General features: G+C 39.2%; 1 protein-coding gene across 1 annotated transcript in view; it reads right to left on the bottom strand.

Annotated features, from left to right (window-relative positions):
• Positions 1–17,450, bottom strand: part of LOC101686726 (cytochrome P450 7B1) — a 171,087-nt gene extending 153,637 nt beyond the window's left edge. Inside the window, exon 1 of the mRNA XM_004772950.3 lies at positions 16,595–17,450. Coding sequence (XP_004773007.1) covers positions 16,595–16,707 — 113 coding nt within the window. The 5' untranslated portion in view covers positions 16,708–17,450. The remainder of the gene's footprint in view (positions 1–16,594) is intronic.
• Between the last annotated feature and the right edge of the window lie 8,202 nt (positions 17,451–25,652).

Raw genomic sequence — 25,652 nt, 5'->3', positions numbered from 1 at the left:
CGTGTCTCTTATATATATTTAATCTAAAAATAAAACCTTTTCTTAATTAAATGTCCCCAACCAGCTACTGCCCCCATTTCTCTGATTCCCTCTGCAACAAAACTTTTTAAACAAATCTTTGTTGATTTATGTGTAGTCACTGCCTTCCATTTCACTCCTGCCTTTTTCCATCAAGCCTCCCCTAAACAGATTTTCAGCTCTGCCACTCCACAGAAGCTTATCTTGTTGAGATCAACAATGGTCTCTATCTTGCTAAATTCAAGAGTCATTTCTTGGTCCTCATCTCACTTGACTTGTCAGCAACACTGAGTACAGATCATCAGTTTCTCTTCCCTGACATGATTTCTTCACTTGGGCACCACATTCTCAGGGTTTTCTTCTACCTCACTGATAATGCCTTGCCAGTCCTCTTTTGCCTAAATTCTGAATGTGGGAGTAGCCAAGGCTCAGCCCTTGGTCCTTCTGCTCTTTCACACCCACTCTTTACTCTCAGATACTCTTATTGTCTTACTTCTCTATCTATATTCCAATGACCCACAAATTTATATCTCTAGCCCAGACTTCTCTCCTGACTTTGACACTCAAATATCCAACTGCCCACAGGGCACATTCATTTAACTGTCCAAAGCTGAGCCATTGATCTTCCCTCCCAAATGTACCCAATCTGCAATTCTCTACATGAACTCATGGCAATTCCTTCCTTCAGTTGTCAACAAATCTCTCTTCCAGGAAATCCTGACAACTCTACCTTCAAAATATAATCAGCTTCTGACTATCTTCACCACTTCCACTGCCAAAACCCTATCAGACCCATGTCACGATCATTTCTTAACCTCCCGTTGGTATCTGGCTTCCACCGGGCTCTCTTTGATGCAGGCAGAGTGATCATTTTAAATCATGAATCAGACTACCTGATGCCACTCTTACCAATACTCCAATGGCTCCTCATTTCCCTAGGAAATAAAGCCAAAGCTTTACAATGGTCTTGAAAGCTCTTCACAATCTGACTACTTGGTACTCCTCTGACCTGATTTTCAACAACATTATGCATTGTTACTTATTTCCCACAATGCTGACCAGCTCACCACACCCCAGAGACACCAGGCACCCCTCACCTTTCCATTCTTACACTGGAACACTCTTTCCACTAACATTCAGTCTCCTCCTCCTTGATTCTTTCAATTCTTTGCTCAAATATTATCTCCTCAATGATGGCTAAATTTATGACCCCATTATAGCCAGTCCCACTTCCAGATCCCTCTTATTCTGCTCTACTTTTTCCATAGCACTTATTCACATGGTATATAATTTACTTATTTATTGTGTTTGTATTTAGTGTCTGTCTCTGGGTTCCACAAGTGCAGTTTGCGTGTGTGTGTGTGTGTGTGTGTGTGTGTGTTTCTGTTTTGTTCATTGGTGTTTCTAAAATAATGCCTGGCACACATATGACACTCAAGAAATATTTGTTGAATGAACGAAGAAGTATGATGGTCAGCTATCCTCTCTGATGTTTTTGTTGTTGTTTATTAGGTAAATTTTCTTGTCCCAAGGTAGGACAAATGGTTGCTTCCTTGTCCCAAGATAGGACAAATGGTTGCTAGCCATTTCCAGGCCCACATCCTTATAACTCTGGAACCAGGGATGAATGGGATCTTTCCTGTCCATTGCAGTTTGAAAAATCCAAGTGGAAGACTCGGGTCATATGACTGTCCTTTAACCAATTACTTTGGCCCAGAAGACATAACTTGTGAAAGGATGGCAGATAACATTTATATATAACATAAGAAGTTGGTGAAAATGTGACATCTGTGAGAATTGTCCTGAGTTGGCAGTTACCTCCATTTATTTCTAGTAACCTACCCATCACTCTTGCCTTTTCTGAATAAAAACCATGAAGGCAGAATTGAAGGAAAAATAATGTCTATGCATACAATTGCGAAGATAATTTTAAAAGATCATACTACGGGAGGGCATCCCACAGACACTGCATATTCAATACATCCAAAAAGTGGACTCATCCTCTTAGCCCCAAATCTAATCCTCCTAAACAGTCTCTGTCTTACCGAATGACCCAGTTCCAGTCACTTAGACCAGAAGCCAAAGAGTCCTCCTTGCCCCTTCCTTCCAACCACATGTACTCCAACACCAAGTCTTAGTAGTTCCTACTGCTAAGAATTTCTTTACTTTAGCCCCCCCATCAGCACTTATTTTTCTGTGCTTTATCTCCATCCTAATTATCTATTATACTGCATGATGGAATTGCTTGATTATTTATGTATCTCTATAGATTTGGGGTTCCTGGAGGACAGAAACTGACTTTTATCTCTATGCATAACCAATAAATATTTGGTTTTGGTCCTCATCTCACCTGACTTGTCAGCAACATTCAGTACAGATCATCAGTCTCTTTTCCTTGACTTGATTTCTTCACTTGGACACCCCACTCTCAGGGTTTTCCTCTACCTCATTGAAAAGAAAATACAAAGTACATACAAAAGGGAAAACTAATGGATTTAAGAGGTAGAGATTGAGGTGGAAAATCCATTTCTTTTGCTTTTATGATTGTTGGGAAATTCGTATCAGTAGGAGCAGTTGACACCAGTAGCCTCAACTTCTCCTCCCAGTGCATGTCACAGCCTTCTGGAATCATGTGAAAGAAACCAAGTAGGTAAACATGGACCAATACAGGTATTAAGCAATAATAGAGGGGGGAAATGTGAACACTGAAGATTGGCATTGGGACCTATTTGTACATATCTTCCTGATTTAGTTACAAACTCCTTGGAACCAGAAATGGTATTTTATTCTGCTTTCTACTCACCTCAGTGTTTTCCATATTGTAGGAGTTCAATAATTATTCACTGCATAGTGCATACCTCCTTTCCTTCAAGGGTCTGAGAAAGGAAACCTTTTCACATTCATCCATCTGCCTCCCAAACTATTTCTAACCCTCAACTAACTTGTGGAAAGTCTCACCTCAAATCAATAGCAGAGCCAGCATTCAAACTCCTCATCTCTCTGGTCGTAAACCTCTTACTCTTAAACAGTACTGCCATATTGCCACCTGAAATATTCTGAATAAACATGGGTGGTCGAATACCTCACCCTTTTCTATTTCACTTTTGTACCAAGAATTTCATCTGATTTGTTTTTGAAATGGTCTTCTTGTCTCCTATCTGAGTTCTCAGGACATGCTTAGATTTCCAAATGGTCTCACGCAATCCCATTCGAACAACTCTTTTCTCTAATTCTCAAAAAAGAGTGTTACTCTCAGTCTTCAGGAATGAGATGTTTCTCATGGCCCTGAACTCACTACAGGATTCAGGGTCTTATAATCATTATATGCGGGGCCTTTAAATTTCTCTTGTAGTTTACAGGTAGCCTAAGAGTAATTCCCAATAACTGGCTTAGCTCTAATTCACATGGAACTATGAGTCATATTCTGTGCAGTCCAACTGTGTATGTCAGGTTTCATAGCATTTTTTCCCTAAAAAGAAAATTGCCCACAGGCTTTATTGTCCATCTGATGATGAGCATTAGTTCTATTTAAAGACATTTCTTTTTAAATTATTAATGTATTACTTATTGACTGCCTACAATACGCCAGGCATTTATTTCTAAGTACAAAGGACATAGAGATGAATAAAAAGCAGGCTCTGATTCTCATCCTAGGTGCTGACACACTACCAGGGAGCAATGCATATTGACTAATAATTACAATATATCGTGATGTGAATTCTGAGGTGTGAGGCTGGAGGAGGTGATGGTAAACTTTGCCTAGGAAAGAGCTGGAAAAACTCCAGAAAGGTGCAGCTTTTATGTTGGGTCTAAAAGGGCAGAAAAAAGGGTACTGCCATGAAGTCAGAAGAAAACATACTGTACTTGAAGACACGTATCTTCTGTATAGCTGAAATGTGTGTAGTTTGAGGGGTTAATTTGAGAAAGGCAATGTCCCTATTCCCTACAGAAGCAAATTATTTCAAATTATTTCCAAAGTGATTATCTAGTCTGACTTCCTTATTTACATGAGAAAACTGAGGCTCAGAGAGAGTGAGAAATATTATCATGCCATTTCCTCTCCTGTGGGAATTTCGTTTTTTCTGATTTCACAAATATTATGGTCTTAGTTGTTCTCTTCTAGTAAAAATGAATTTTCAAAGTTATTTTCTGAATCTGTTTGTAATTGCAGCATTTCAGTGACAGCCTGGAGACACTAAATGAAGAAGAAAAGCCCTTACTACTGTGGTTTCTTTACTTGATCTTACCAAGGCTTCAGAGACCTGTGAAAACTAAACTCTAGAGGTATCTGAAATTCTAGTCATTTTTCTAAAGTCAACCTGTGACAGACAGAAACAATGTCCCTGTATATCTCGTCCCTGTTTTTCCTTCTATTGATAACAAATCATAAATAAGGAGGGGGATTTGAAAAAAAATCTGTGTATATCATAATTATGTTAATAAACCTGTCGTTGTTCAAAGCTGTTGACAAATAATGATCAATTTTAAATGATTAACTTATCATTATTCTAAATTTGCTACACAGATCATGAAACATCCTACAAATCTGAGTTATCCTAAAATACCTAAAGGCCCTCTTACCTTATCATATAAACAGTGCTTGAGAATCTTTGGTTATGTGTTCCTTTTTCTAAGACATGAACAATTTTTAAAGTCCAAAAATAGACACTATTTCAGTTTTTGGTTCTATTTGGCCAGCATTTCTTCTCAAACATGACTGTTTTAAAAGAGTACAAATACAGAGTTTCAAAGAGGGACTGAGTTATCTTAGTCCCACTAAAGCAGATTGAGGAAACTGACATGAATCAGTCACTTTAGCTCCTAAAAAAAGGAAAGACTAGCCCTTTAAAAATATTACAGTTGCTTATAAAGTGGAGCATGATTTGCATATATCTTCCAATGTAGTGTAATTAAGAACATTTTAACCTACCTCCGCGACTTCATTAACTTATATTTGGAACTAAAGAAAATTTCCATAGTAGATGTCCAGTGAACAAAGGGAAAAGTACATGAACAAAGTGGTAAAGCAACCACTGCCTAAGAAGTATATCGCAATATAGCTGGGTTCAAACATAAATCATAAAATGAGAAGGAGCCTTGCTAAGATGACTTCTAACAAGACTATTCTTGTCAGATCCATCCCATAAAATCCAAGCCCTCCATGTGGGGCCATTTTGTAAAAAAAAAAAGAAAAAGAAAAAGAAAAAAAGACCATTAGGGAAGGTGAATAAATACAAAAGAAGAAGAATCAATTAGTGAAGAGATGAAAAGTTAGGACTGGATCTTTGTCAAAGAACGTAAGTACTATTTACAGAACTGTTACCCACAAATGTCATGGCAATGGCACTTCCTCTTTTTTTTTTTACATAATACTGTACCTCTCTGGTAAAAAAAAAAAAAAAATACACTCAATCCTTAGCTAGGAAATAAACTACTGAACTGTTTTCCCCTCGTTTTTATCAGTTGAGCAGTTGAAAACAATATTCAATGTGGCACAAAGAAATCTAGGTCTACTTGTGACCTAAAATGAGTAAAATCTGAGTAGCACAGTATCGCATATTACAGCCCAGATTGCTAATGCTTATTGCTTATTGTTGGAGAGTAAATAGCTCTGAAATCACATTGTTATTATGGCTTTACTCCATGGGCCCTAAGAATGCTATGGGATTTGATTTCCTGTACCTTTCTTTTTTTGGTTAAAACATCCCATCTATGGAATAAGTTAGAAAAACTGCATAGTGGCCATGTTATCCACAGCCAGAAGACTCAATCCACCTGCAGTGGGTGGGTTCCATCTCCAAGGCCTCTCTGTATGGCAACTCTAGAGATTAAAATAAGAGGGGGAAAGTTCTATAAATAAATATGGAGAATTTCAGTTTAGAAAGAAAACACTGATTTGAATCAATTCCTTTAGAAAAATAAAATTTTCGAAGCCTTTGCCTTTGGATTCTTTCCCTTAAAAAGTAAGTGCCATTTTAACTTCGAAATATGTCCTGTTTTTAGAATTGGGGTATGAAGCTACGTACTATTGCCCACAAATGCATCAGAGTCACAAATGCTGTGGTCAAAAGTCTTTACCCTTCTTCAGTTGACTGGTGATTTCATATGTTCTAGAAATATTTTTATCTTTTGGCATGATGCTCGATACCATATGGCACAACACACTGACAAGCAAAAAGGGTAGAACTAGTTTGAAATATATACACATATATACACACATATATTTATACATTTATATATTCACACACACACACACACTGAATGTATAGTGAAAGAATTTGCATGTATGCCTGCAAAGAAATATAAGGGCAAAGTTACACATTCTGCATATAGTACTGAGATTCTTTGTCCAGGAGAAAATGGCCGTTCAAAATCCAAAGCAAGATTGAACATTCACGATAGGCCCGAAAGCATTCAAGAGACATATCAAGAACCAACTACACTTTGCAACATCAAGTAATATTTGAACTGTCTGTAACACTTCCTCACACAATATTTAATGCTGCTTCTATAAGTGCAATAATAACTGCAGCAATGACACGTTCAACAGCTTGGGGAACCCACTTCTGAGGAGGGTTAAAATGGGAAACACACCCAACTGTCTTCAGTTGACTCCTGGAGGGTGAAATAGCCTTCTCCTTTGATTCCAGGTTGCTTCAACCCTGTTGTTCCCTTTAAAAACAGTGATCCTGAATCAGATTTACACATTTTCAGAAAGATTAAGGGTTGACTCTCAGCCTGCTTACTATTCTTTGTGGTCAAGAGGCACGCTCTTCTAGAAAACAAAGGAAAAGCTTCTTGACCATGATTTCTTGGACATGACACCCAAAGCACAGGAAACAAAAGCAACAATAAACAAGTGGGACTACACCTAACTAAAAAGCTTCTGCACAGCAAACAAAACAATCAATAAGATGAAAAAGCAACCTACAGAATGGGAAAAAATATTTACAAACCATATATCTGATGAAGCATTCATCTCCAAATCCTATAGGGAACTCCTACAACTCAAATGCAAAACAAACAGATTAAAAATGGACAAAGAAACTAAACAGACATTTTTCTAAAGAAGACATATTAATGGCCAACAGGTATATGAAAATATGTTCAACAACACTAATCATCATGGAAATGCAAATCAAAACCACAATGATAGCTCGCCAGGATGGCTATTATCAAAGAACCAAGGGGCTCCTGGCTGGTACAGTTGATTAAGCATTTGACTCTTAATTTAGGCTCAGGTCATGATCTTAGGGCCATGGGATTGAGCCCTGCACTGGGCTCTGTACTCAGCAGGGCGTCTGCTTGAGATTCCCTCTCTCCTCTTCCCTTTGTTCCTCCCGCCAACTTGTGTAATATACCCTCTTTGTCTCTCTCTCTCTCTCTCTCAAATAATTAAATAAATCTTTAAAAAATAAAAGGATAACAAGAGTTGGCAAATACAGGATAAAATGGAACCCTTGTACACCATTGTTAGGAGTGCTGTTGCAGCTATTCTGGAAAGCAGTATGGAATTTTTTCAAAATTAAAAATGGAACTACTGAATAATTCAGTAATCACACTTCTGGGTATATATTAAAAAAGAATTAAAATCAGGATCCTGTGATCTGCACTCCCATTTTTCATTAAAGCATTATTTACTATAGCCAAGATATGGGAGCAATCTAAGTATCCATCTACAGATAAATGGATAAAGAAAATGTGGTCTATATATACAATGAAATATTATTAACCCTTAAAAAGGTAGGAAATCCCACCATTCGTGATAAGTTGGATGAACCTGAAAGGCATTATGCTAAGTAAAATAAGCCAGATGTAGGACAAATACTACATGATATCACTGACATAAGGAATCTAAAATAGTCTAACTCATAGAAGAAGAGAGTTGAATGAATGAACATTAACAGGGGCCAGTGGAGAGGAGGAAACAGAATTATTAGTCAACGGGCATGAAGTTTTAGTTATACAGGATAAATAAGTCCTAGAGATCTGTATATCATAGTGTCTATAGTTAATAATACTATATCGTTATACTTAAAATTTGCTAAGACAATAGATATTTTGTCAAGTGCTCTTATCTCATCATCATCATCATCATCATCATATAAACATGGGAGGAAACTTGCATGTGATGGATATGTTTATGACAGTTTCATGGACGTATATTTATTTACAAACTCACCAAATTATATACATTAAGTATGTGCAGATTTGTATATGTCCAGAGGAAGAAAAAAAGGGCAGGGTCCTATGTCATTTGTCCTATTCTCCGTTGTATCTTAACATGGACTTGCAGTGAATCTCAAATCCTCTCCTGAGTTATTAAATGAAAGGGTGCAAAAGCCAGTATGTAAGATAAGGAAAAAGATATATTTTCTCATATTGTCCATCAAATGTGACTTTCACACAATCCAGTGCAAGAGAGATACAACAGACTATTATTACCTGCTTTTCTTAGATTTTTAACACATTCTTATTTTAAAGTCCTAACATATATATTCCTGTCTTAATTAAATTTCTACTAGTAATGTTTAAAAGTTGTATCACATTGTAATATTTTAGTTTTCAGTAAAGGGTAAATGTATATGCCAGATTATTATTGCAAATATTTACAAAGAATAAGAGAAAAAGATAAATTTAAAGTGTTAAATTTGGGGACTTGGAAGTCAAACAGAGTGGGTCTGAATCTGAGTACACCTGCACTTCATTCTGGTTATATGACTTTGGGAACATTATTTAAATGAGACTTACTTCTTACCTCTATAAAATGAGAAAAGTTACTGTGAGGGAAGAGTCAATAAATGAAACAGAATAATGAATATAAAATACTTGTCTCTATGTCCAGTAGGCACATAGGAAGTACTCAAAAGTGTTGGCTGTTATTATAATAAGCCAGAAACAATTTTCTAGTATTATAATACTCAATACACAAAAATATGCAAGAATCAACAATATTGGAGTAGCTACCCATAAAGTGGTTAACTATCCATCACCCAAAGACATTAATCCCCTCACATCCTGCCCCCAAAAGACACCACCGCCAAAATACAGTATCATGACACTAAATCCCCACTAGACGTGACTGAGCAGGAAGTCACTTGTCTTCCTGAGATAAAGTGACTTGGATGTTCATAGTTCCAAGGTATATAGCTAATACAAAGCAATGTTTTCACCAGCACGATTCTGATTTTCAAGCAGAAAACATGGTGTCTCTAATAGTTTCTGAGTAATCATCCTACCATTATTTAAGTGTATTGAAAACCAAAATGTGTGTGATTTTATGTGATTGACCAAACCAGGCTCAGCCCTTTCTCAAAGAAGCACTCATCTATTAAATAAAGTACATTGTCCATCTATGCCAGGGAAGGGAATCATAAGCAAAACCCAATGCCTAAAATGGAAAGTTAACAATATCTGTTTAAACTCTGAATTTGAAAAAGCAGGAATCTTAGGAATTGAGTGCACTCCAATCGCTACGTTTTCAGTTAGGTTTACACTAAAGAATAACATTGCACTGATAAGATCTCCATTTATAAATATTCCTGGTAGGTAAGCACTTGATTATGACACCTTCACTTTCTAATTAAGCTGCAGAAAACATGTTATGTATGACATTTGATGTATCATTTTTGCACGCAGTTTGTATATCTTGATATCAATATCTACAACTCTAAAATATCCATATTAAAAGTAGAGAATTACCACACCGAACTGTCCATTCATGCATTCATCCTTCATTTCTTATGACAAATATTCACTGAGAAACTAGTCAGTAAAATAAGGCATCTGAAGTTTCTTCTTCATTATCATAAACTATTTAGGATAAAGTTATGAGGAGAGATGACAAAGGATTTAAATCCTGTTATGGTTGCACTTTTATTAAAATTTCTATTAATTTCCGCATTAAGCAATTATAGACTTAATTAATCCTTTCCACTTTCCTATAGAAGAAAAAAAAATCCCATCCCAAATACTTCTGTGTTGAAAAAAATGCCAAAGCCATAAAAATGAGCACTCTGGCTATAAAAATGCACGATATAATAGATGTCACCTTCTCTTATTCAGCAAAGTAGCTTTCTATAATTTTGTCCTTTGCCTTTCACAGAAGAGTAACCTGAAGTAGTTTCAGTGGGATTTTACTCTGGATAAAATACAAAAATATTCTCCTACAAGAGGCTGTTAATCTTTCCTCTACAGCTGATGGTTCTCTCTGTTCTACTACTTTTGGGAAGTCAGTGAAGTGCAACATCTCGTCCCCTCTAGGTCTCCTCAAATCTTCAGGGTCCTCTTCTGGTTTTATCCTCCAGGCTGTGGGAAGCAGGATATAGGGATGCACCAAGTCTGGGAAATAAGAAATCTGGGGGCGCATGGGTGGCTCAGTGGGTTAAAGGCCTCTGCCTTCGGCTCAGGTCATGATCTCAGGGTCCTGGGATAGAGCCCCGCATCAGGCTCTCTGCTCTGCTGGGAGCCTGCTTCTTCCTCTCTCTGCCTACCTCTCTGTCTACTTGTGATCTCTGTCTGCCAAATAAACAAATAAAATTAAATTAACAAAAGAAATCACATCTAGATCTCAATGCCAACAATCTATGATTTATTTTCAAAATGATTTTAAAGATTCAGAGATGCATGATACATAAAAAGCTTTCAAAACTTATTTGCATATTGATGGATAAGGAACAGAGACTAATGAATAGTCCATGATGATCTGTGAAGTTTAGGACTCCAGATTCTCAAATTATTATGCATTAGTATAGTGATGAAGGCACTGAGTGTGCATCGAGCCCTGGCCCCACATCGAGCTCCGCATTGAGCCTTGCATGGAGCCCCTCATCCTGCTCCCTGCGACAGGAAACCTGCTTCTCCCTCCCTGACTGCCCCTGCTTGCATTTTCTCTCTCTCTCTCTCTCTCTCTTTCTTTCTCTCTTGCTCTCTCTCACTGTGTCTCTGTCAAATAAAATAAAATCTTTAAAAGAAAAAAAAAAGCAATGTAGTTTAAGGCCAAAGCCATGGCATGGCTTGGTTACTGCCTTAGTTTTCTGTGGCTACTGTAACAAATTACCACAAAATTGTGGCTTACACAATATAAATGTAATGTATTATCTTACATTCTGTAGCCCAGAAGTCTAAAGTGAGTCTCAGACTAAATCAAGATGTTAGTAGGGCTAGGTTCTTTCCTGGAAGTTCTAGAGAGGAAACCTTGTCTTTCCAGCTTCAAGAGGCTGCCTGCACATTCTTTGTCTCTTAGACTCCTTAATCCATCTCCAAAGCCACCTATGATTGGGAGACTTCCTCTCCTATCTTCTTCTTCCAGTGTTAATTTGTGATTACACTTGGCCCACTCAAGTATTCGGGATAGTCCCACCTTTTAAGGTTAGCTGATTTATAACCTTCATTTCATCTGCAACCTTAATCTTTCCTTTGCCAAGTAACCTAACATATTCAAAAGGTTCCAGGAATGAAGGGGAGAACAACTTTGAGGCTGAGGGGGCTTTATTCTGTCTACCATAGCTATAAGGGAGCTGGAATAAAAAATCAGCTCTACTTCTGGGGAAATCTGCAACCATAGCAAATGAGCTAATCTCTTATTGTGCTCGTCTCTTCTGAAAAATAGTTCAGTAACAATTATCTCATGAACCACAGTCAAGATTAAATGAGATAACATATGCAAAACATCTCAGCACAAAGCATGGCATAAAGTAGGGCCTTCACATTGTTCTTTTCTGTCTTCCCTTCCCTTGGATAGAGCTTGATGTTGGGTCCAGGTCCATTTGACTTCATAGTCATGCTCTTTGCCTTATACTACACTGCCCTCTACAAGACGGTCCCCTCATTAGGGAACACTAAGTCATGGATGACTTTAGATACATAACTAGTCCTACATTTCTAAGGCAAGCACTCCAAGGTTTTCTTCTTACAGAGGTATTCGATTTATGTCCACCTACTATAACTTCAGAATTGATTTCTCTTATATAAACACATAATATCTTCTAAAGGATAGCTGGGATTTATCAGCAAATATGATTACAGCCTTTAGCAATCCTTAATGTTGACCTAATCAACAATGTATTAAATGGTCACTTTGAAGGTACATAAATAAACAGTGAAAGGTTTTCAGAGCTCACATGTTCCTATAATTATACAATAGGAAGATTCTCTACCTTCAGGACCTTTTCTTTTTTTTTTTTAAGTTACAAAATAAAACTGCAAAGCACACCTGAAATTGAAATTGGTCTCAAATGGTAACAAGACCAATCCAAACACTGCAGTTTAATAAGGGAAAGTGTAGCACCATGCATAACTGATTACTTGTTGCCACAAATGTGCCTGGAGCTCTCTCTAGCACCTCCTATGTAAAAACATAAAAATCCACCTGTGAAATTCAGCACAATCTTGAGCAGAAAATTACTTGCTTTCAGCTGCCCACATCCTTTTCCTATATTTTGTCATGAGCAAAGAGGAAGAAAGAAAAAATCCACTAATGATTGCAACCTAGCTCTTCTCATTGTCTAGGCAGTGGTAATAGTGTGAGGGATCTAGCGCACCATATGTCTAGTTTGGGAGTAACTAATCAATTAGAAAGGGGAAATAATTGACTTATGTGATACAGTCATGTCAACAAATCAACATTTCAAAATAACTCATTATCTACATAACCTTGACATCTTACAGCTTGAAAAAAAATCACTGAATTTTTACTTTGACTCATCTTAACAGCATTTAAATCATATTTCTTACCAATTACAGCCTTTTGGGGGGTTGGGGATATGTGTGTTGGGGGAGAGGAAGGAGAGAAGGAAGGAAAATCACCCCATTTTTTTCTCCTAAACAGCAACTAGGAAAAAAGGGTTTCTGGGAAGTGACAAAGAAACATAATGGTACAGACAATTGTCTTTGAAGTGACAGCATACTTTACAAAATGCGTTCACATGTCTCGGGCACTTTGTTTCTCACATCTACCTAGTGTGACAGCTGTTGTTTCCATTTTCAAGTTAAGGAAAATGACTCAGACAAGTTAGGCATGGTCAGGGGTCACAGAATTCATGGACCCTTGAATCTACTGCTGAGGAAGGGGATTCTCTCTGAGGTAGTCTGGAAAATGTCTTTTGGTGAGGCAACCTCTTCTGAGCTCAATCTTTGAGGTGTTTCTCAAGTTGAAGACTTACACAGTGCAAGTTCAGTTGTTCTCAGAACCTACTATTCTCCACCAGCACCTTCGGAAGGGTCTCAGCTCAGCCAAAACTTTAATCTTAGTCCAGGAAGACTCTGACCTCCAGAACTGTAAGAGAATAGATCCATGTTGCTTAACATCACTGAATTTGGGAAAATTTGGTATAGAAGCAATAGGAAACTAGTGTGATTTTTGTACCTGGAAGTGGCACACTGCTGTGACAAATAGCTAAAAATGTAGACATGAATTTGATTGGGCAATGGGCAGAGGCTGGAAGAATTTTGAGGAAGACGATAGAAAAAGAATCCAGATTGCCTTGAATAGATGATGAGTAGAAATACAGATGTTAACAGCTCCCTGATGAGGACCCAGAAGAAAGTGAGGATCATGGGGGATACACACACACACACACACACATATCATTTTAAAGAATATTTACAGCATCCTAAATAGTCCATAAATAAAAATATTAACATCAAAGGCACTGTTGGTGAGGGCTCAGATGAAAGGAGGAATATGCCATTGTAAACTGGACAAAAGGGATTCTTAGAGTTGCAGAAAGCTCAGCTACATTGTGTCCTGCAGTCACATGGAAAGCAGAATTTGAACGGGATGAACTTGGATATTTAGTTGAAGAGATTTTGAAGCAATGTGCTGAAGGGGTAGCCTTGTTCGTCCTGTTGCTTACAGTAAAATGTGAGAGGGAAGATGTAGAAGAAGGGAAGAATTCCTGGCACAGAGGGACCAGGAACTGATGCTTTGGGAAATTCTCAGCCTATCCAGACTGCAAACTGGGACACTATCAAGGAGGAGCGCTCTGGAGAGAAAGCCAAGGATGTGGCTGGACACATTTTGCTAGTGCCTGGGAAAAATCAAAAGGTTGGCGTATTCAGTTAAAATCAAAGCTAGATAGAGACGAGTCTTGAAGCGTCCCTCGGCAGACAGAACCAGTTTAGTTACTCAGGCAAAGCTTAATTTAGCTTATTTTGTGAGAATAACTTGATCTGGATTATTTCTTGCCTGTGCCTCTAGAAATGATAAGCAAAACTTAAACTGTTTCCCAAGGTTTATATGAGGTAACCACTGAAAACTGTAATACTAAAACCCATTGCTGTGAAAAATAAAGTCACTACTCTCTCATTATACAAGTTGCTTTATAAAAATATACCCCTGAGTCTCATTTCGTGTTCCAGTTTGAGCACTTCCAGTTTGCAAACTTTTTGGTGTGTGCACAGTATTTCTACATAATTCCTATTTCAGTGATTCATTGGTTTCACATTGGCTATTTTGAACTCTTGACAATTTAATCATACATACTCATTCACATGTAAAGTACTGGTCAATCATCGAAAAGATGAGGCATGTGACTGTTTCCCCTCAGCGATGTCAAAAGAAGCCAGGAATGTAAATGGAATGATCCAAGAAAAATCTGTGGAGAAGCCTCTTACTGATGGAGTCAATCCCTGTCACGTACATGAAGGACCCACGATGTTCTTGGGAATTTTTGTCCCCAAATGGATCATATTGAGATCCCCACACTAATTTACATGATTTAAATGGTGAGATTTGGGACTTGGGAACTGAATGAGATTTATATGAGATCTTGGACCTCGTGCTGATACTGTGATAGGTTGAGGTTTTTGTGACTGTTGGGACGGGGTGGTATATTTTGCATGTAAGATGAACATAAATCTTTGGAGGTTAGAGGGAGCACTGTGGTAGGAAGAATGATGTTTCCCAACGATGTCCATGTCTTAATCCCTCAAACCTATGACTATGTTACCCTACATTACAAAAAGGGCTTTGCAGATGTGACTAAATTAAGGACCTTGAGATGGGAAGATTATCCTAGATTATCTGGGTGCGTTCAACATAATCACAAGGGTTCTTATAAGTCAGAGACAGGAGCATTAGAGTATGAAAAAAAAATTGAATTCCAGTGGTCTTTAGAAACCAGAAGAAATAAGAAAATGGATTCTCCCCTAGTCCACTCTGTATTTCATTTATTTAGAAGAATTTAACCATTTTATATTTATTTTATATTGTTCTGAGACTAACTTTTGTCATTTTTGCAGGGAATGGGAGGTAGGGAAAGAATAATAGAGACATGTTTGTTTTCAAGTTGGCCTTGCTAACCAGACTGTTTTTACATGTTGTCTTTATAACAATTTAGAAAGTATCTATATTTAAGTCAATTATTAGAAAAAAAAAAGGTCATTTAAAAAATATATGTATATGATTAATGACTTGCTGGAAAGGAAATGAGTTTCCTAGCACCACTCAAATTGTATCTTGAATTTATTGGTTTTATTTTAAATGTGGCATTGGCTGAGGATAGACACTGTGGAAGATGGAACCTACATAGAATAGAGTAACACTGAAATTAGAGTGTCCTAAATTCCCACATTGGGCTCTAAGCAAGAGCACAGCCATCGGAAAAGGCAACCCCAGGGAGGGCATGGCACATACCAGTAAAATCACTGAATGCATGGGGAAGAAGAGCAATACTCCCTTCTAGAGTAATAATCCATGAACATTCTGGAAACGTCCCCAGATATTTGAATGTAGTAAAATGGTGCCATTTTCCCCAAACCTTTGAGAAACAACCTGTGTCATACACACATATACAAATAAACATATACCTAAACAAACAGATCTAATCTCAAACAGAAAATACAGTGACTTCGAGTGAATGCTTCTACTTGGAACATTCGTTTTTACTTCCACATTTTCAAATCAGATAAAGAAGTGACATACTTCTTGCATTGTGTTGTTATTGGTTTTGTCCTAATAAAAATAATACAGTAAATGCACAAAATACACACTATAAACTCATTTAGTAGTCACCAAATGCCCAGAAGGTATTATTATCGCATTTTTCCACATGAGGTACAGTGAAGTAAACTGAGGCACAGAGAAGCACCCAGAGTTATTGTTCATACCGTACACTGCCATTCTCCTGAAACATTTCACTTTTATCTGAAGGAAATGTAAGAAAATTCCCCCTCGAAATGCTCTACAAATTCCAGGCCATAAAGCACCAACTCACTGTTAACTGGGCCCCAAAATGTGTCTGTTTGGAAGCCGTGAGAGATGCATAATGAATAATGCAAACCTGGGGTTTATTACATACAACCTATACTGGAGCAGCAAATCGAATTCGGTCCCAACGCTTTAATATGTATGCGTACGTATGGGGAAGACACAGAAGCAGCCTTTGTGATTACACACAGTCCCCCGAGACGCCGCTGCCCCGCAGCAAGTTCTGACTCTCCGCACTCGTAATCACAAGGAGTGAGGAGAGGGGGTACTCCCTCCGCCGTCCCGGTCGCGCGCGGTCCGCGGGGCCCAGGGCGCATGCGTGGCCCGGGCCGCGGAGCTGCGCGGTGAGGCCGCAGGGGCGCTTACCTGGTGCGCCGGGAGCGCAAGCACAGGACCGCGAGCAGCAGGGCCGCGGCGAGGGCCAGGCCCGGGAAGCTGAGTGGCTGCGGCAGCAATAGCTCCTGCAAAAAGAGGGCCATGCCCGCGGACACGTCTTCCGCCGTCTGTTTCCCGCGCGGCCGCAGCGGACTGCCAGGGGGGTCTCTCGGGGCGGCGACACTACGGCTTCCCGCGGCGTCTCTCGGCGGCTCTTTCCCGGTCCGGGCGCCAGAGGCGGGCCTGCTCTCGCGGCGCCTCCAGGAATGTCACCGCGGGCCCCCGAGGCTGACTCTCAAAGTTCTTGCACTCCCCTCCCCCGGCCCAACCCCCACCCACGCGCACCGCCCGCTCGGCGACTGCCTCCGGCCAGGAGGCCTCTGGAAAACGGCGCCCGGGTTCCCAGGGGCCGGAAGGAGGGCCAGAGAAGAGGGGGAAGGGGTTAGGATTTCCTGACGACGAACCTCTGGAGGCCGGGAGGAGGGAGATTTCTGCTCGCTTTTGGAAGTGAGTCGCTTGGATTCCTCATCCCCTAGCCCGCGCCCCTCAGGAGGAGGGACCCCCGCTCCTTGAAGAGCGTGGGACTGTGCCCGCTGCTCAGTGGCACCCTGATCTCTTCGGCGCGACCCAGAGAACAGAGAACCGGGCGAGCGGCAGATAACCTGGGATGTGCGCTGCTTGCAGCCTGGCCCGGGCCGCCTCTTTTCGCCCTGCACATCCCGTTTGCTCACACGCTTTTTCTGAGAGCCTACTGTGTGCGAAGGCTTGCCCGAGAGAGGCCAGGAGTGGAGACCAGGGCGGTGAGGCACACAGTCCAGGAAGCGAGAAGAAAGACCCGTCTATTGCACAACAACGCTAAGGGCCCAAATAGAAGTGGCACAAGCCCCACAGGTTGTTCTTACAAAGGATAAGGGAGAAACTTTTGAAAATATTTCTGCTGGAGTAAGGCCCATTGACTGGGGACTTCACACATGTTTATTTACTTTCCACAGCAAACTTGTGATGTAATTTGGAGCAGTATTTTAGAGAACATACAATGATACTCTGATTAAGTAATTTACCCTCATTGCTTGTTGATAAGTAACTAATAACCACTCTTGCCAGACTAGTCTGAGACTATTGTGTTTTCTACCTTATATGAGTTTTTATTTCCACGGTTCTCTGGACCATCACAGCAGCCTGTGGACTGACCTCAGGTCTTTGACCTTTCCGGCCCATCCTCCCCATTGCACATCCCTACAACACAGACTTACTCTGTTTTTACTCTGTTCAGAACTCTTAATGCCCTTGTGACAAGCTCATAAATCTTTGATCTGCAATGAGAAGCCCTCTGCAATTTGTCTCCGCTGTGTAACTCCCACAGCTAGTATAGTACAGATACGCTAATTCTTGAGCCACGGTGTCCCTCACAGTCTGCCCTTTCACACCTGTGCTCCTGATATTCACTCTGCCTGAAAAGTTTTCCTCTCTCCCCTAAATCTCCCCTAAAATTCCACCTACCTCTCAAGGTCCAACTCAAATCTCACTTCCTTCTAGAAAATACCCCAACTGTTCTTTTGTAATTAAGCTCTTCATCCTCCATACTTTAACACTCTCAACTCTTCACCCCATCACATTTTTCTGCCATATCTGAGTTATTTCTAAGTCTGTCTTTCTGGCTGTAGAAGGTGAGAACCATCTTTCAGACAGCCTTGTCTGCACCCACTCTCTAACCCACTTCCCCTGAATCCCCACTCTGGAGTTGAGATAACATAAACCTAAGTACTTTGCATGTGCCTGGCTCTTAATGCTCCATTAATAAATTACTACTGCATTGCTGTCCTTGGCCCTAAAGCTGTAAAGCTGTAAATGGCTGGGCTAGCCATAACACCAATGCTTATGTGTAGTATCTTCATCTTTGACTTTTATTCTAGGGTCTTTCTATTGCCTCTCCTTCCTCCTGTCCTAAATTCAAATTTCCAGGAAATCCAAAAGGATACAGTGAAACAACAGTTACTAGGTCTCCTCCAAGGGAAAACAAATTGGTTTCTGTCACTGCCTGGCCAGCAGAGCCAGCTTACAGGATGATATCCATGCTGTACATTTCTATAACCTCTACAGAAAGCCCCTCTCACTACTTTTCACAGCATCCTCAAATTTTTCTTTTATTTTCCATTTGATTTCCTGGGTGACTCTTCTGTTTGGAAATATAGGTAAAAATATTAAACATTAATCAATCTATTGAACATTTACTACGTACCAGGTACCATGCTAAACATTTTATTTCCTAACAATAATAGCAAGCATCTGCAGTTAATCACACTGTCTTAGGAAAGTGGAAGAAGGATGGCCACACTGTCATCTACTAGATTTGGTTAGCCGCTGTGTCATACTCCTATAATATCTGTATAGTATTTTACTTTGAACATTTTACGGTATTCACTTAACAAGTTTTGAATGTATGTTTCTCTTCTATTTTCCACTTACTTTAAAAGGGAGCTCCATTCTGTAGACTGACCTGGTTGCAATAAAATTGAAAGACTATTATTTTGCTTTCATAACCCAGCATCAGCATCATCATATACAATCTAGTTCAGTTTATTTTACCTCTGAAATATACCTTTATTCCCATCACCTTTCTGACAGAGATGACTAGTTGGTCTATATCTACTTTGCCCTTGCTTCTCAGTAATAGTCTTTGATTTTTAACTGAGCATGTGACTGTCCACTGCAAAGACTTCTTTCTCAGTAGTTAGATATGACTATATGACCAAAGCCTCACCAGTAAGCTAAGTTTAAGGTATTTGTTCAGAAAAGTGCCCTTAACAGGAATGAACAGTTTTGTTTCTCTCCCTCCCTCTATGTGTGAAGCCCAAGCAGCCATCTTAGCACATTTAAGTATATCCTGAATACTACATTTAGTATTTGTTGTTTATAGGAAATTCAAATTAATTTATGTTTTATAAATTTATATTTATATTTTTATTACTAAATCTGACAATTCCAACTTACTTCCAACACAGGCATTCATAAGGTATACAGGAGAGCAAGTGTAAAATTCTGACTGCTCAGCAGTCTCCTTCAGAAATGAGTCACAAACTGTTCCTTCAACATTGATTACCAATGTTAGTGTCTTGTGTACCTTGGCCGTACTAATTAGACCAGGGTTAACAGATCTAAAAGAGTCATGGGGTGGCCCTTAAACTTTGAGGTGTGCAGATGTGGAAGTATGTTCAATACAAATAATATCTGGCTTAGTCATCTTTTTCCAGAAAATATTGATCGTGAAACACACAGAGAGAGAATTACAAGCAAAAACAGAAGTGAAATCAGAGAGAGTAAAGGGAGAGGGTGATACAGTTGTTTCTCTAATGTAAAAGCCATGAAAATTCAGATGATGCGTTATCCTCCAAAGTTTCCCCTACCTGCTCCATTGACCCTCATCTGCCAGGTGGTCAGAGCTGCCATTCTCTTTCTCTGTTCTCTTTCTAATCTAATCTCAAATTCTGGTCCAATTTCCTTTGTGTCTTTTCATTTTAAAGAGCCTGTTTGGAAGTCTCCAGAACTTGAATTCCAATATAACCCTCTGCATTTTAACATGTATGTCCCAATTCTCCCACTCTGACTTTGATAATACTACTACATTGGATTGAGACCTCCAAATCCACCTACTTAGTCAACAACATTTTGTTAAGTGCAAATGTTATCCATGGCACTGTAGTTGGCCTACTGGAGCTATAAAAATGAATTAGATGACCCTTCCTTCAAAGAGCTAGGACTAAGAGAATAAAAAGGATTGACATCAGAAAGGAAAACAAAAAGAAGCCACATGAAATTGTGGAGTGACAAGCATGTGCACTCATATGGCTTTAATTTTGTGAATTCCTAGGAGGCAAATAAGTGCTAGAGAAAGAGTAGATTACATTCTGGCTTCAGCTGTTGGGAAATATTTGAAAGTACTCCTGTGAAAATGTCAAAGTGGACTCCACATATTTTTCCCCCAATATCAAGGAGTTCCATATTTTTTCCCCAATATCAGGAAGTTCCTAAAATCAGATTTAATTACTTAAACCTGAAAGGTCCTATCAACTTTTGACATAAAATATAGGTTAGGTTTTAAGTTATATCCATAATTAAATAATGACCGTGGTTTTCTTTTCCCCCTTCTTTGTGAGCTCTGTCTTGACTTTGATTTCTTGTCCCCTTCTGTAGAATTAAGACCACCTCTGGGCACAGCTGTGAAGCAGAGGAAGGAAAGATAAGGAAAGAAGAAAGAAAAGAGATTGAGAGGACTTGCCAGGTGCCAGGTACTGCTTCATGTCTTAACATACATTGTTTTACCTAATCTTCAAAGCCAGTCTCGGATCTAGGTATTACTTCCTATTCCATAACAGGAAGACAAGAGGCAAAGAGTTTCAGAGCACCCCTGATTAGTCTGCTTCTTGATTACACTGAGAAGTTGCCCCTCTTGTTGCTGTATCATCTTGCCTTCTTTTTTTTTTTTTTAAGATTTTATTTATTTATTTGACAGAGAGAAATCACGAGTAGACAGAGAGGCAGGCAGAGAGAGAGAGGGAAGCAGGCTCCCTGCTGAGCAGAGAGCCCAATGCAGGACTCGATCCCAGGATCCCGAGATCATGACCTGAGCCGAAGGCAGCGGCTTAACCCACTGAGCCACCCAGGCGCCCCTCATCTTGCCTTCTTTTAAAGCCTTCTTTCACTAACCCTTTACCATTTCTGTTCAGTCATTCTTACCTATCTTATTCTTACCATTCTTACCTATTCTTTTTTTTTTTTTAAGATTTTTATTTATTTATTTGGCAGAGAGAGATCACAAGTAGATGGAGAGGCAGGCAGAGAGAGAGAGAGAGGGAAGCAGGCTCCCCGCTGAGCAGAGAGCCCAATGTGGGACTCGATCCCAGGACCCTGAGATCATGACCTGAGCCGAAGGCAGCAGCTTAACCCACTAAGCCACCCAGGCGCCCCATTCTTACCTATTCTTATCCATTTTTATGGATCATGTTTTTACCTTGAACTGCACCTAACCAAGATACCCCCTGGCAACAAATGGGCCTCTGCTTTGTACCTTGGTCTGCTGCAGCCCTTGTCTAATTTGGAGGCTATTCTCAGTTTTCCCATTTGTAAAATGATATAGGACTACCTTCCCTATAAGGTTATGAGGATTAAGTTGTGAGGAGTAAATATATGAAAATAGAAATGCCTGGAGTTTCTCCTTTTTCACATTTGAGCACCTCTGCTCCACTGACATAAAGTTTAAGTAGAAATGAGTTAACCAGAAAAATTCTGCCCCGTTGAGGGGTTAGCTTGTCGATATGCTACTTTTGCCTAATTAAAATATAAAATGTGCCACTTTCTTGTTTCATTAAGGTGACTCTTCCTATTGTAGCTGAGATAGCAGTAATGGTATACACTGAGACCTGAGAGTGCTATAAGCCTGAAAGTTATTGTTCAGTTGTCACATTGTAAATAGTGAGGCATCTTAGATACCAGCCCTAAACCTGACTACAAATATCTTAAGTTACTACTGTTTCCTCTTATTCTGGCTTTCTTTACAATTTAAACAATGGTAATTTCCCTTTAGTTTTCCCTTGTCCCAAAAAAACAGTTTATAGTATTAACCTAGCACTCAGTTTACACATAGGGACATGACAGGCAAAGATGCTTATTAAATAAAATGCTGTTGAGTGAACAGAGTGACCCAATGACAGAGAGTATTGCTACATTTAAATCTTTTTATAAAGTACAATTTTAGGTAAGGCAGGAATGTAATTATTTTGAAGCAGCTTTAAAAATGGTGGAACAGATGGCTCTGATTATCTCCAAGAGGCAAGGAATAGATTAAATAGTTTCGTCATTTCTTGTTTAATAGTCTTGGCATTACTTATACACACTTGAGTTTTGAATTGGCTTACAAATTCACAATCCCATGTTAAACCTTAGTTCATTCTCACGATCTGACCCTACTTTTATGCCAGTATTTGAGATTTATTCTCTCTGTCTCTGACTCACTTACTGGCTTTTCCAACATTTCATTTCCCGCTTAGGCCTTGAAACCAGATTTCTGAGGACAGAAAGTACAAGGATCTCTCTGAGCATTCCTTTGTATAAGAACCTTTCCCCCTGCCCTCACTCCCCAGCTACAGCAGAGCTCTGTTAACTAAAGGAAAGTTTTATAGAGTTAAAACCTTTTTTTTTTTTTTTTTATCAAGTTAGGGTGGGTCTTGGAGAAGCAATAAAGTGTCCTGGTCCAAAATAACATCTACCCACACCACCTCTCTCCTACCAGGTTCTACTGTTTCTGCCCCTTACAAGAGCGGTCCTCGAAACAGACTCAGAGAGACCAGTGCAGGAATTTATTATTAGGGCAGACTCTCAGAATTATCACCAGGGGTGGGAGAGGGAAGCAAACACATAGACAGAGGGAGAGTTGGGGCTGGGATGCAGTTTCAACAAGACTCAGCCCCTAAGGATATCTAGAATTCAGATGGCGCTTCAGAATTTGTCCCAAGGTGAAGATTTAGATCTTTAGAGCACAGTAGCAATGAGCCATTGCTATGGACTGCCCTCAGGATGGTGAGGAGGGCAACCTTAGGGAAAGGAATTCTCTTTAGCCAAAGACAGTTTCTATAGCCTAAGACAGTTTCTGAAAGCAGCTGGTAAACCTCGGAAGCTGGGAACACCGGTCCTCCCATTCTGACAAAGACTCTGAGCACCACAACACAGTGCCTACTAAACACACAGTGTCTACTGGGATGCCACAGAAATTTTTCAGGGGCAGGAGCACCTGACTGGCTTAGTTGGTGGAGCTTGCTACTCTTGATCTTGGGGTTGTGCGTTTGAGCCCCATATTGGGTGAAGAGATTGCTTAAAAATAAAATCTTAAAAAAAAAAAAAGAAATACTTCAGGAGCAGATAGCACAACAATGGTGATGACTCTTGGATTCATTCATTTTGGAGTTATTTTCTTTTTGATTAGCTGAACTAGAGTAACACTAGCCTCCCAGCTTCTGGAATGATACAACAATCGTGTTTATTAAATGATTCTCATTGTAAAGAAAATCTGCACACTATTTATGAATCAAAGTTTTAGTATAATTTTGCAAGAAGGAAAGCCTCTAGGAGGTCCGTTCTACCATTTACTCTAATTAGGAACATTATGGAAAAAGAATGTTAGCTAATCATTGTTAGATTAGCTACAAAAGGAAAAGAACAGCTTAAAATGACTCCGCTCTTGGCTTATGGGTGACAGTCAACAAGCGTGAGTTTCCCCAAGTCCAAATCCCATGAAATTTTATCAAAAAATGTCTAAAGCATTTTTTAGGAATACTAAGCTCTTCCTTTTCATTGGGCAAAATGTTTCTGCTTCAAATAAGACTCAGACAATTTTTCTTTCACATTAACAAGTTATATTTCATTTACTCACTCTATCACAGTGACCCTTCCTTCACAGGGTCCCATCCCTCTTATCAGGCTGCTTGCAACTTGGACTCATAATTGGTCCTTGCCTACCCACCCCATTCTTTAAAACCTAGGGGAAAAAATACATTCATATTTTATCGCCCATTCCTCTCTGATTCCTCATTGTTTGAACTCTGTTTCTAGATTTCTTCCCACTTTTCTCTTAATTGTTCAAGGCTCAACTGAAAAGAATGGTCAAATTCATTCCTGCAAGGTGTTCTGAGACTTCTTTCTTAATTTCTCATGCAGTTTTCTAATCATGAACATTTTTGTGGTTGATCCATTCCTTTTTCCCTTTTCTCTGAAGTCTCATATTTTTTCCACTAATATTGCCTAATTTTTGTATTTATAAAAGCAATTAATAATTGTAACTATATATACACTGGAGGTTTTAAATATTCTGATTTATGAACAAACCTTGCACTACTACAAGAAGAAATTAATTGATTTGTAACAATTCTGAAAAGCAGTCTAATTGTTTCCTTACCAGGGTTGAAATACAACTAAAACAAGTAGACACATACATAACCCAGCATCAGCCAAGAGCTTCCTATGGCTGCATGTGTGGGATGTGTTTTGACCCTACAGCAACTAGCAACCAGAAGGCAGAGCTCTGTAATTTCACTTGTTTCTACGAGAAACCAAACCCAGCAGACAGTAAAGTCTTTGCTGCAGATTTGTAAGAAATCACATCGTACAACAATGCGAAATTACACACTCACACAAATCCTCGACATTTTATGTCCCCGACCCTCTCAGACCACATTGCAATAGGAAACATCTTTCTCTTCTCCCAGACAAAGTTCACACTTTCTGGTTCTACTTTCACTCCAGAATTTTCCTCTTCAAATCAAATATGAGCTGCCTCTGTAATGTAAAGCAATTCAACTCATGTCTTTTATTTGAGGAAGCTACTGGAGTCTCCCATGTCTAGAAGCTATCAAAAAAATTTCTTCTGAACAATGAGCATATAATATTTCAAAATTATTAAAGTATATAGTATATTAATATATAATATAAATTTATTAAAATTATTAAAAAATATTTAATTATTAAAGTCATCATCTTCAACAACAGCAATTTAAAAAATTAAGTGAAATTAATCATTTTCTCTTTTGGAAATGTAAGTTAATGTTAGGGAAATTAGAGAAGAATTGTATCCTCTCTCTCCCATTCTTAAAGACACTCTAATGACAGTGATTGGCCTATCAGGGTGTATGTGGACTGACAAATATCAACATGCATACTTTCTGCATTTAGAAATACCTCAGAGAATCCAACCTATAGTCATACCGTGTCTTTTCTCCACTTGTCTCTCAAGCTAGATTCTTGGTCTAGAAAAGTGCAAGGACTAATTCAGGCTTTTCAGAGTTTCCTCCTACCACCTGTGGGTGTTCTAGGACCCCAAAATTCTTTCTCTTTCCCCATGTCTATTTGTCTTTGCTTCTACTTTATGTCAGAAATCTAAAAATCTATTCCTTATCTAGATTTTCACTGACAGTCTCAGCAAAAACACTTAGCCCTCTGGCATTTATACAGCCCTCATGCCAAACAAACATAGTGTAATGCTTTAAGGAACTTTCTTATGCTC

Source organism: Mustela putorius, unplaced genomic scaffold (genome assembly GCF_011764305.1).
Source record: "Mustela putorius furo isolate JIRA1106 unplaced genomic scaffold, ASM1176430v1.1 tig00000151_pilon_pilon_pilon, whole genome shotgun sequence".
Classification (NCBI taxonomy): Eukaryota; Metazoa; Chordata; class Mammalia; order Carnivora; family Mustelidae; genus Mustela; species Mustela putorius.
Note: the sequence above shows the minus strand (reverse complement) of the source record. Positions and strands in the feature narration are given on the sequence as shown.